At 44.4% G+C, this 12,895-nt stretch overlaps 1 protein-coding gene across 4 annotated transcripts in view; it reads right to left on the bottom strand.

Moving 5' to 3' along the window:
* Sap130 (Sin3A associated protein 130) overlaps positions 1 to 9,446 on the bottom strand; it is a 66,210-nt gene extending 56,764 nt beyond the window's left edge. Inside the window, exons 1-2 of one of the 4 annotated variants that reach the window (XM_005355854.3) lie at positions 9,310 to 9,446; positions 7,678 to 7,795 (exon numbers count right to left, since the gene is read on the bottom strand). In XM_005355854.3, the coding sequence (XP_005355911.1) occupies positions 7,678 to 7,789 (112 nt within the window). In that variant the 5' untranslated portion in view covers positions 7,790 to 7,795; positions 9,310 to 9,446. Of the gene's footprint in view, positions 1 to 7,677; positions 7,796 to 8,238; positions 8,680 to 9,309 lie in introns of those variants that run through there. The other 3 variants (XM_026783537.1, XM_013349604.2, XM_026783536.1) reach the window with 3 other exon arrangements.
* Positions 9,447 to 12,895: the final 3,449 nt, after the last annotated feature.

Below are 12,895 nucleotides of genomic sequence, written 5' to 3'. Positions count from 1 at the left end.
CCTTTAATCCCAGCACTCGGGAGGCAGAGGCAGGTGGATCTCTGTGAGTTCGAGGCCAGCCTGGTCTACAAGAGCTAGTGCCAGGACAGGCTCCAAAGCTACAGAGAAACCCTGTCTCGGAAAAAACTAAAAAAAAAAAGCACAAGAGCTGAATGAAATGATTTCTGTTCATTTTCTTTTTAGAAGGTTTTAAAAATGTGTGTGTGTGTATGCATGTTGAGTGCAGATGCCCTTGGAGTCCTAAAGAGGGTGTCAGGTTCCCTAGAGCTGGAGTTAGTTACACACAATTGTGAGTCACCTCATGTAGGTGCTGGGAGCTCAACTTAGGTCCTCTACAAAAGTAGGAAGTACTCTTAACAGCCGAGTCATCTGTCCAGCTGCAAGTGTATTTTTTATTTTACACACAACTGACTTGACTCTCCAGAGGACTCAGAAATTTTACAGTTGAGATCTGTATAATCACTTGACTGAGTTACAGTGCACACACAATAGTGCACTGGTTCTCAACCTGTGGGTCAAGACCCCTTCGGAAAACACAAACATTTACATTACGATCCATAACAGTAACAAAATTACAGCTATGAAGTAGCAACAGAAATAATTTAAGGTTGGGTTTTACAACATGTGGAACTGTATTAAATGGCTGCAGTATTAGCAAGGCTGAGAACCACTGCAATAGTGTTTCTCTGGAGAGAATTCAATGGCTTTTTATAGGATCTTTATCAGCATTCTTGTGAGCAGATGGTGATGTAAAATGTTAATGTTTAACTGTCTAAGAGACTGTCAGAGTAGTTTCTGCCACTCTGTTTCTGCCAGCAGTGTTTGCGGGTTCCAGGCCTCTCCATCTCACAAATCCTTGATACATACACAGCCATTCTAGTGGATGGATGGCATACATCTAATTAGGGCTTGGACTAGGATTGCCACAATGACCAGCAATGCTCAATAGTTTATTATTTTTTTAATGATTAGAAGCCATTTATTTGATGCGGGAGTCCCCTCTGTGTGCTGTGATTACCATTAATGAATAAAGAAACTGCCTTGGCTTGTTGATAGGGCAAAACTTAGGTAGGTGGGGAGGATTAGACTGAATGTTGGGAGAAAGAGGGGCGGAGTCAGGGGACATCATGGATCTGCTGCTAGAGATAGACATGCGGAAACTTTCCTGGGAGGCCACAACCTCATGGTGATACACAGATTGATAGAAATGGGCTAAATTAAGATGTAAGAGTTAGCTAATAAGAACCTGGAGATAATGGGCCAAACAGTGATTTAATTAATACAGTTTCTGTGTGGTTATTTTGGGGGTCTGGGTGGCTGGGAAACGAACAAGCGGCCAAGTGGTTCCTTGCAACAATTGGCGCTCAATGTGGTGGACTAAATTCATGTAAAACCTGAGAAAGCTTGAAAAGGAATTCTAGAAAAAAAAATACAGAGTTTAACGCAGCTTCTTGTTGTTTGCTGGTGGTGTGCCTCTTGTTTCTGGCTGCTAGAGAGCGGGTCACACGTTATAACTGCTTTTACAGTATAAGAGGCCACGCCCAAGCGGGCTGGTATCTTAAAAGCTATTGGCTGCCGGGCGGTGGTGGCGCATGCCTTTAATCCCAGCACTCGGGAGGCAGAGGCAGGCGGATCTCTGTGAGTCGAGACCAGCCTGGTCTACAAGAGCTAGTTCCAGGACAGGCTCCAAAACCACAGAGAAACCCTGTCTCGAAAAACAAAACAAAACAAAACAAAACAAAACCCCCCAAAAAAAAGACCAGAAAAAAAAGCTATTGGCTGAAGGAGCGGAATGTGCTCCCACAGCATTTATTTGTCTTCTTTAGTGAAGCATATGCTCATTTCTTATCCATTCTTAGTCAATCAGCTTTACTGAGGTATAATCTACAGATAAAATCCACTAATTCAATAATATATGCTAATAAAAATTAAAAATTCAGAAAAGTCTGCAATGCTGTAACCATAACTCAGTTACCACACAGACACTGTCCATCGGAACACTGATAACTAGGTCACTCATATCCCTTTGCTCACTTCCCCCTCTCTCTCCCTCCCTCCTCCCTAGACATTACTGACTTGCTCTGTTACTACACTTGTCATGTCCAGGATTCTGCACAGAGAGAACCATAAATGTGTGGTTCCGTGAGTCTGGCTTCTTTTCCATCCATGTTCTTATGTGCATGTGTACTGATGCAGGGGCTTTGGTGCTGTGTACGAGCAGCTTATTAAACAGGCACAGCACAATCAGCTTATCCAGTCACCATTTGACAAACATCTAAATTTTCCCAGTTTTTGGCTATCAGGAACAAAAATTCTATAAACATTTAAGTACAAATCTTTGAATAAGCATACACTCACTTAACTTGGTTAAATACTGAAGGAACAGGAGTGGTCAGTTGTGAGTTAGTACATGTTTAATTTTGTAAGATTCTTCCAAACTGTTTTCCAAAGTGGCTAGACATTTTGTAGACCCCTCCCCAACTCCACGCCAACACTAAGAGCTCTGCTGCTTCCCAGTCATCCAATGCGAGGCACTCAGTCACTAGCTTCAGTTATTCTGTGGATATATGCTAGCTTACTGAGGTGTTGATCTTCACTGGTCCAAGGATGAGAAACGATATGTATCTTTTCATGTACTTCTTTAGCACTTAGATAGCTTTTATATTTGGGTATCTATTAAGTACACAATTAAAAAATTAGGCTCTTAATCTTTTTATTATTCCGTTATAGGAGTTCTTTCTACATTCAGGATATGAGTCATTACAAATACATTATTAAAAATATCCTTATGCTCTTTGTGGCATTCCATTTGATATTAGTGATGTCTTCTGAAATTAAGTTATTTTCAATTTACATTAACTGTTTTTTACAATTAGCATTTTTTTCGTGACCTGAGAAGTTGCAAACTTTTTCTCCTATGTTTTCTTTTAGAAATTAAAATTTTTATATTTAGATCCATGGTACATCTTGAATTAATTTTTACTTAAGAAAGCAATGGTCAAAGTCTATTTTTCCCCATATGCTGGTATTTTGGGGCCAGCTAGATTAACTCCTATGTGAGACTGATGAGCTGTGTTTGATCTCCAGGTCCCAGGGTAGAAGAAATAAGCAAATCCTACAAAGTTGTTTTCTCCCTTCATACTGGTATGTTTACTCCAATTCATGTCCCTATTTAATTACACACTTCTGTTAAAAAAAAAAAAACTGGCTATATCTGTCTATCTAGAAATGACTTTCTATAAATGACTTTCCAGACAGTTTACTTTCTTCATCTATATTATGTCAATACTATACCATCTTGATTAATGAAACTTTATAATAAGCTGTGAAATGATTTTCCTTTCTCTGGGGTCATAATTGCTTTAAAAATCCTTAAACCCAAGCGAGGCAGTGGTGGCACACACCTTTAATCCCAGCACTCAGGAGGCAGATGCAGGCATATCTCTGTGAGTTCGAGGTTAGCCTGGTCTACAAGAGCTAGTTCCAGGATAGGCTCCAAAGTTACATAGAAACCCTGTCTAGGGACTGGAGAGATGGCTCAGTGGTTAAGAGCATTGACTGTTCTCCCAGAGGACCTGAGTTCAATTCCCAGCAACCACACGGTGGCTCACAACCATCTGTAGTGAGATCTGGCGCCCTCTTCTGGCCTGCAGGCATACATGGAGGCAGAATGTTGTATACATAATAAATAATATTTAAAAAAAAAAGAAACCCTGTCTAGAAAAACAAAAACAAACAAACAAAAATCCGTAAACCCTTTGGATTTCCCCATAAATTTTAGAATCAGGCTTTCAAGATTATATAAAAAGTACACAAGGGTATTATGATTTCTTTGTATATATATAGTATCACTTAGGGAAGAAACGATGGTATTGAAAATATTAAGTACTTCAATTTGTGATCATAAAGATTTTTTATTTATCTAGTTCTTTAAGATCTCTCGGCAATATCTCATTTGTGTCAATATCTCAATGTGTTTAACTTAAATATATTATGTTGAGATGGGGTCTCAGTATGTAATCATGGCTGGCCTGGAACATCCTATACAGATTAGGGAAGCCTCAAGCTCACCGAGTCTGTTTTGACCTCCTGAGTACTGGGATCATAGGAGTGTGACACCTTACCCAGCCTTACAAGGACTTTCTTCAATCTTTCCTCTATCACTTTTTGTAGCTATTGTAAATCAACATTAAACAACAACAACAAAACCCACTAGTGTCTAAGCTGGGAAGGGGGGTCAGTCAGTAAGTGCTTGCTACACAAGCACAGGACCTGAGTTTGGATGCCCAGTGCCCACAGAAGAGATGAGCATGGTGGCACATACCTGTAACTCCAGTCTTTGGTGGGGATGAGGGCTGCGAGGCAGATCCCTGAAGGCCAGTGGCTGGCCAATCTAGCTAAATCCATGACTTCCAGGGTCAGTAAAAGACCCTGTCTCAAACATTAAAGATAGAGAGTGACCAAGGAAGATGTGACATGATTTTTGGCACACACATACAAACCCACACAAACACATACATAAACTACAGACCCATGAAAAAAATGTCTATTGTCAGTATTCAGACATATAATGAATTTTTGCACATTGATTTTGTAGCCTATCATTTTACTAATGCCACTTATTCTGACAGCTTTTTAACAAAAGAATAACGTTTTCTGTGTGTATGACCATATTATGAATAAAGGCAGTTTTATTTCTGTCTTTTATGTTCCATTGATTTGTTTTTTCTTTCTGAAACAGGGTTTCTCTGTAGCTAAGGAGCAAGTCCTGGAACTTGCTCTGTAGACCAGGATAGCCTTAAACTCACAGAGATCCACCTGTTTCTGCGCCCTAAGAGATGGGATTAAGGGTATGCACCACCACTGCCCAGCTATTGTTTACTTTCCTGGTCATCCAAACCAGGAAAAAAAATTATGAAAATGGACAGTTTCCTAAGCTTTCCCAAAGCCTATTTTGGTCCATGTAGATAGATTTTTAACAATGTTATTTAACTGGAATGTATTAATCATTACCCTTAGACTATTTGGGAATTCATTTATGTGTTTCCTCCACACATTTATTCTTTATTTATATGGGAGGGTTGGAGTTGCTGAGGAGGAATACCAGAGACCTGAAACATTCAAGAGAAGCACCATGCCACCAAGTTATATCCCAACCACGAGTCCACTCATTTTCAACAAAACAGAACCTGGGAGCATTAACTATTTCTACTTCCTAATTTTGAACATACACTTTAATTCCTGGCATGCTTAGGACAGACACCAGATCATCTCTCCTGAAACAGAGAAATATCTACGTAGGTGAAAACTTCCTCTCTTCCTCCATCCTCCTCTTTTATGGTGACTAGGATCTTATGTAATACAGGACAGTCTTGGATACGCTATGTAGCCAGGGTTGGTCTTTAACTCCTGACCCCCTTTCCTCTGCCTTCTAAGAGTTGGGGTTATAAACTTGTACCACCATATCCCATTTATGTGGTGCTAGGGACGGAGCCCAGAGCTTCAGTCAGCTAGGCAAGCACTCTGTCAAGAGAGCTGCATTGACAGCTGCTTAAAAAGAAGGAACCTGAATAACCATGAAGCTATTATATCATGTTGTACTGGTTAATCCCAGACAACATTTTTTTTTTTTTTGGAAAATGAATTTGATTTACTTAAGAAAATAAAAGGAAATGGAAAACAACAACAACAAAAACCTGATTTGGAGAATGAAAAGAGAAAGTTACAAACAAACTGTTAAGGAAAAATTTCAAAAAACTATTAACTTTTAAGCTGGTCTTGAAACGTGCGGGAGGCATCAGAGTGTGAGGGTGAACTATGGAAACATCTAGAAGGAAGTCTGAGCATCAAGCAGCACACTACCAAGCTTCAAAGACAATCTGCTTTTCTTTTTCCATAGGTACAGCTAGCTCTCATTTCTTTCCCTTCAAAAACCAATGTTCTTAGCTCCAGCTCTTATGTTAAAGACAAAACGCTGCCAGAACTCTTTTGGGGTAGGCAGTGGTCTCACAATGTCCATGGTCTTGTACTTGCTCTCTAGCCAAACCAGATACATTGCTTAAACTAATTAGCTTTCTTCAACTGCTCAAGTGCTTGGGTCACAGATGTGCACCACTAGCCTAACAAGAAATAAAGAACTTTAGAGGCTCTAAGAGAAGTTGTTGATTACAACCTTGCACAATATCCATTACAGTAAGTATGTACCTACAAAGGTTTATGAGACACACAGGATCTGAAACGTAGTAGAAAACAAAGTCAGCAAAGACATTCAAAAAATGGCATTTAAGCCGGGCGGTGGTGGCACGCCTTTAATCCCAGCACTTGGGAGGCATCTCTGTGAGTTCGAGGTCAGCCTGGTCTACAAGAGCTAGTTCCAGGACAGGCTTCAAAGCTACAGAGAAACCCTGTCTCGAAAAACCAAACAAAAACAAAAACAAAAACAAAGGCATTTAAGATGAGTCCTCAAGGAAGAACAATTAGCAAATAACTAAACCTGGAAAAGAAGAAAGGCAGTGCCATCAGAGAAATGGGAGCAAGACCTGGGCCAAGTTAGCAGGAAGTAGTCAAAGCAATAGAAATGAGCCCAAAATATTAAGGCCACAGTTCACTCACTGGTGGGTAATATCAGCCAGGCATGGTGGGACAAACTTGTGATCCTAGAACTCTCTTGAGGTAGGAGAATCAAGAGTTTGAGGCCAGTCTAGTACATTATGAGCCAATGCTAGGGCTGGGGAGAAGGAGGAAAGAGCAGAGAGAGAACACAGTCAATTACAACTAAAGATGCCTCAGCCTTTGGCTTGAGAGGCGACTAAACAACAGGGGCATTTGCCCTAAAGAATACTGGATTGTGATGAAACAGACCAGGAAAAGGACTCTATTCCAACTTGCAATGTGTACTTATTATAGCGTGAAAAAAAACATTTGAAGATTGTTCACTGGCCTTGATAATTATTAGACGGCGGAAGGGGTTTGCCTGGTGCATTTTAGGATATTTAGTATCTCTTAGTTGTGACAACCACAAATGTTATGGCCAAACATTGTTATAGGCAATATCACTCCCCAATAAGAACCAACCAACCTACATAACTCAAAGGATATATTATAAAAAAAAAAAAAAAACCAAGATGCAAACGTGAATATATACTTTTCAACCATCTTTTCCAGGACTGGGGAAACAGTTCAGTCAATAAAGTACTTGTCAGCCAAGCCTACTCAGAGAACCAGACTCAGCGAGGGACGCTGTATCCAAAAACAAGGTGAACAGCTCCCGGAGAAGCACACATGAGGTTGACTTCAAACACACATGCACGAAGACAGACACAGACACATGCAATTTACTTCTCTTTTCCTAGATCTTAAAGCCCTAAGAAGTAAAACTGTCCCACTCACTGTGGGGTTCTCTCATGTAGCCATCACCATTCCTATACCGAGAGCTAATTAAATGCTAACACACTAACACATTTAAAAAATGATTTTTATAAGCATGATTTACTAAAGTTGCACTTACCCTAGAATATATAAGCAATTTTTTAAAAAGAGGGAATATGCCTTATTTTAAAACAGCGTATCCTTTCCTCGAAGTCAGTAGGCTAGTGATTATGAGATGGGATTTGCTAATCTGAAGTTAGTAACATTCTTAAACAGTAAGCAATATGAAAGAAATGAAACACATCTTACCTGTGGCAACTTGGTTTATCAAGCCTGTGGAACCACTGTTTGCGATCTGTGAAGGTGCCTGACTGAGCCCAGGGGAAGGGGTTCCTAACCGAGGAAACTGCTGGGAACTCATTTCCACCTGCAAAACAAGCCATTCATTCCATTATTACCAGATTCTGAAATTAGAACCAATATTGAGAGATCGAAGCATCTTTGGTAATCACAACATCTCTCAGAAACACAAATACAGCTTCATTTATCTAAAACAGTGAGTTACGATCAACGGTGCAGACATCTAATTGAGGACTTCAATTTACTACGGCTAAATTAATAATGACAGCCTTTATACAAGTGTTGGAGGATACTATAACCTTCCAAAAATACTCTTGGATTTTTTTTAAAGGATACTGAATATTAAAAAGCCGCCAAATGTTAGTTATTATCATAAACATAGGCTATCTATGTAAAATTTTACGGGAAATACTTTGATTCTTTTAAAGACTCAAGCCTCACACCAAGATAAACAGAACCGTAATTAGTATGTCATAATGCCCAGCCCTAAGGAAGGATCGGAAATCTTACATTAAGACCCGATGCTTGCGGAATCCTCAAACGCTTTTCCGTAAAGGCCTCCATTTAAGAATTTCTTTTCTTCCTCATCACGGACAACCCCCCCAACCCGAGACACGGGTAGGATTCGAGACCTTTTCCAGTCTTTAAAATCGTCTTCCACTTTTTCCTTCAGAGTCAGGCTTCGCCGATCTCCCGTCTACCCCAGTTAACCCCATTCCTCCTCCGAGATCCTAGGACACACGTTTCCAGACACTCCGGGTGTCGAGGCTCTGTCTCCCCGGGAAAACCTCCTACGGAGCCCTCTCCGCAAGATAAGCAATGTGCCTTTTTATCTGTGGCCGCCACGGAGGGCTCGAGGGGCTCCGCAGGCACAGAGAGAACGCGATTCGGAACGCGTCCCCGGCCCGCCTCGGTTCAGCCCGCCCGCCAGACTCACCCCCAGGGCCAGCCGCTCCGCTCCCAGTCCTCTTACCACCCAACCTACCCCTGCCTCCCCTGCCCGCCCATTGGCCAGACGCGAGGCGCATCACTGGACCCAGCGCCAATCCGCAGCTGCCTGCGCGTTCCGGGCCCACCCCACCCTCCCGCCGGCCTCCAGCCAATAAGACGCCAGCCCCGCTGGGGGCGGGGAACAGCCTAAACTCCGCGGCTGGGCCAATAGACGGGAAAGAGAGGCGATCCCCGGCAAGAAGGGCGGGGATCCGGGAGGCTCCGCCCCGGCAGGGGTCTGAAAGCGGCGGGCGCAGGGCCCGGATGTGGAGAGTCACTTTAAACTGCTCCAGCAGCCAAACTCCCTAGGCCGTCCTCCCTCCCGCTGACTTCCCTGCGGAGGCCCGCGTCCGCCACGCCCCCACGCCCGGGGCTGCCCACCCACCCCTCGGTGTTTCTCGCCCTTCCGAGCACCGAGCACCCAGGCCCTGCCGCCGACTCAACCGCTCTGCTCAGCTCGCTAAAGAGCTGGAATCAGGACTGCAAGAGCTGTGCGGCTCTGTCCTTCCCCAGGGACGAGCACCGGGACTGGCCATGCAGTCCCGCCCCCTCGACTCCTCCCCTCCCTCCCGGCTCTCGTTCCGCCATTACCTGGGCGCGGCCACGCCGCCTCTAGCTTGCTCCTGTGCGCTCTCCGCCTGTGGAGCTAATGTCCTCGGGCTCCGGACCCGCAGCCACTACCGGGCCGATTGCACTCTGTCCCCCACCCCTCACTCCAGCGCCGCTGCTTCCGCCGCCGTAACGAGACTTTCTCTCACTGGCTGCGACAAACCCCGCCCCTCTCCCAGACAGCCACTCCTCGCCTGGAGAGAGCAGGAAGGCCGTCGGTCCCGCCTCTCGGACCCACAGAAACCCCTGGGAAATGTAGTCCCTTGTCCTAGGAAGGCGGGGCTTGGGAGATCCGACGCGGGCTTCCCATTCCTTCGCAGCCAAATCTGAAGACTGTTTATGCCATTTCTTTTTTGGGACTGAGAAGATAAAGGATTCTGTGCTTTCGTCTCAGCTGGAAAGCACTCGGTTGCATTTTTACCCCGGAGGTGGAGGCAGTGCGATGCGCAAAGAGTAAAGGAGGTTGATAGAGGCTGCCCCAGGAGCCCGCGGTATCCACCTTCTGCCTTTCTTTCCTTCTGCGTGTAGGTCTTGGCATTCTGCGATCACTGGAGGGACTGAGCCCCACAGGAGCCGAGCACCCTCCTGAATCGGGCTCAGTACACACAATTGGAGAAGGCAGCTCCACTTTGGATTAAGTCTTTCGGATTACAAAGAGAGGGGTGGGGTGTTGTTTTGTTTATGGTGGAAGTTTATAGAGTTTATGTCTTTGCCAGAGATGGTGCTATGAAATTTTTTGTCTGTTAAGAGATTACGAACTCCTCTTCCCAGAAGGTGATTTAGAACTAGAGTTTTGTGCTTTATTATGTTAGAAAATAAATGGAGACCATCATTATCTATTATTTTGGACGTGAATGGCTATGAGCCAACTGCTTGGGAAGAAAAGAGTCGCTCCTGCCTGCTGGAGTCTCAAGTATTCCTCTTCATACTATTTTCCTTTCTCACATCATCTTTTTACGCTCCTGCTCCTAAGAGAAGCAGCATGTATATGAGCAGGCATGCTGACACTACCATGTGACAGCACTGGGACATGACACATGTGTGACAGGTCTGCCCACACCGCCACATGACAGTGTTGGGACATAGCTCACATGTATATAGGTATGCCCATGCCATCCCCGTGTTGGAGCAGGGACACACCATACCTGTGAAGATGTGTGCCTGAGTCATCATGTCATGGAGCTGGTACACTACTTGTGTGTAACAGATGTACCCACACCACCACATGACAGTACTGAGATACAGAATGCATGTGAACAGGTGTGCCCACGCTGCCACTTGACAGTGCCGGAACACGGCGTACTTGTGAACAGGATAGCTCATCATGCATTCTGATGGTTCTGGGACCCAGCACACATGTGAACAGGCATGTCCATGTTACTATATCATGGTACTGTGTATGACAGTTTTACCCATGCCAGCACATGGTAGAGCAGGGACAGGGTATGTGTGTGACCACCTATGTGCGTGTGCCACTACATGACTGTACTGGGACATGGTTCATATGTGAACATACATGTCCAAGCCACCATATCATGGTGCTGGGTCATAGTCCACATGAGAACACACATGCCCATGCTGCCACATAGTAGGGCTGGGACACTGCTCATGTGTAAACAGGGATGCACGTTTGCTGCTACATGATAGCACCGGCACAAGGAATGCATGTAAACGGATGAATCCACGGTAAAAAATGCAATGATACTGTGGCCCGGCATGTGAGGGAACAGACATGCCCAAGCTGACGCTTGATGGTGCAGACACATGGTATATGGGCATATGGTCTTGCCCACACTACCACTAATGGTGCTGGGATAATGCATATGTGTAAACAAGTATTCACATGCCACCATGTAACGATGCTGATATTTGCTCACTTGTGAACATGCATGTCCCAGCCACCATATTACGGTTCTGGGACGTGGCACATCTGTGAACAGGTTCGCCCACACCATTAGTGGAGGGCAATGGCATATGACATGTGAACAGGCAAGCACACACCATCATGGAACCATGTTGTCACGTGTATGAACCAGCATGCTAACACCACTATTTCAGGTCTTCAGACCTGAAATGTATGTAAACAGATGTGCACAAGTCAACACTGACTGTGGTGGGACATGACACACATGTAAACAGGCTTGCACATGCCACCACATAATGTTGCTGAGACACAGCTGGTTTGTAACACACATGCTGAACCACATGAGAACTATGAACCACATGAGATCATGGGTGACTGTACAACCATGTGATGGTGATAGACACATGTGTGAACAGGCATGCCCACATGACCACCTAACAGGACTGGGGCATGGCACACTTGTGGACATGTGTGCCCATACTGTCATGGGATAGCGATGGGGTATGGCCTGTGTCTGAACAGGCATGCATGAGAGTGCTGGGACATGGCACATTTATGAAGCTAAACAGATCAGATGTGACTGCCTCAAAACTCTTTGTAAAGTTCATGGATTGGTTCTATTGATGAACCAAGAAAAAAGAAAGACTTATAAGGTCTGGAGAAGGATCCAGTGTGGTCTCCAGCCTCACAGATAGCACAAATAACCGCGTATACTCCCTATCTTCTGGCGGTATAACTGGTTAAGCATTCCTTCCTTGGAAGGAACAACTCCTGTGTTTAACATTCCAGGTTCCCTTAGTGTTTATCTGAGAACTCAAAGACCTTTGTGCCTCCTACAGAGAAAGGAGACGTAAAGGAGGGGGGTGGAAGACAGTAAGGGGGGGAGAAAGGTGAGAGAGAAAGGAGACAGAGGGGGGAGAGAGACAAAGAGAGGGAGAAAGAGAAGAGAGAGAAAAGAGAAAAAATGGGAGAAAAAGAAGGGAGGAGAGAATAGAGAAAAGAGAGCAGAGAGGAAGGAGAGATAGGAGAATCGAGAGGGAAATGCAGAGAGTAGAGAGAAAGAGGATAGAGAAAATAGAAAGTGACGAGAGAAAGAGAAGATAGTAAGAAGAAAGATAGGAGAGGGTGAAGAAAGGAGAGAGACAGTTGAGAGTAGAAAGATGGAAAAATATGGAGAGGGTGAGAGACAGGAGAGACAGAGGAAGAGGGGGAAAGAGAGGAGACAGGAAAGAGAAGGCAGCGTGACAATAGAGATGAGAGGAGAGAGAAAGAAAAGAGGAAAGATAGAGGAGAGAGAAGGAGAAACAGGAGAAAAAGTCAGGGAGGAGAGATGGGGAGGAGGGAGGGAGGATATAGGAAAGAGAAAGGAGAGAGAGAGAAGGGAGGGATAGAGAGAAAATAAGGAGAAAAGTGAGGCTAGAGTTAGAGAGGGCAGAAAGAGGAGAGAGAGATTGGAGTGAAAGAGAGGAGGGAGAGGAAAGAGAGAGGAGAGGAGAAATAAGGGGAGTGAGAAGACGGTGTAGAGAGAACCAAAAAAGAAAGGAGAGATAGAGGGAGAGCAGAGTGAGGTGAGAGAGAGAGAGAGGAGAGGAGATGGGAAGGACACACAGAAAGAGGAGAGAGAGGATAGAGAGTAAACAGAGAAAGGGAAGAAGAGATACAAGCAAAGGAGAGGGAGGAGAGAGAGACAGAGGATAGTGAGGA

This window comes from Microtus ochrogaster, chromosome 18 (genome assembly GCF_000317375.1).
Source record: "Microtus ochrogaster isolate Prairie Vole_2 chromosome 18, MicOch1.0, whole genome shotgun sequence".
Taxonomy (NCBI): Eukaryota; Metazoa; Chordata; class Mammalia; order Rodentia; family Cricetidae; genus Microtus; species Microtus ochrogaster.
This window is presented reverse-complemented; position numbering and strand designations above follow the sequence as displayed.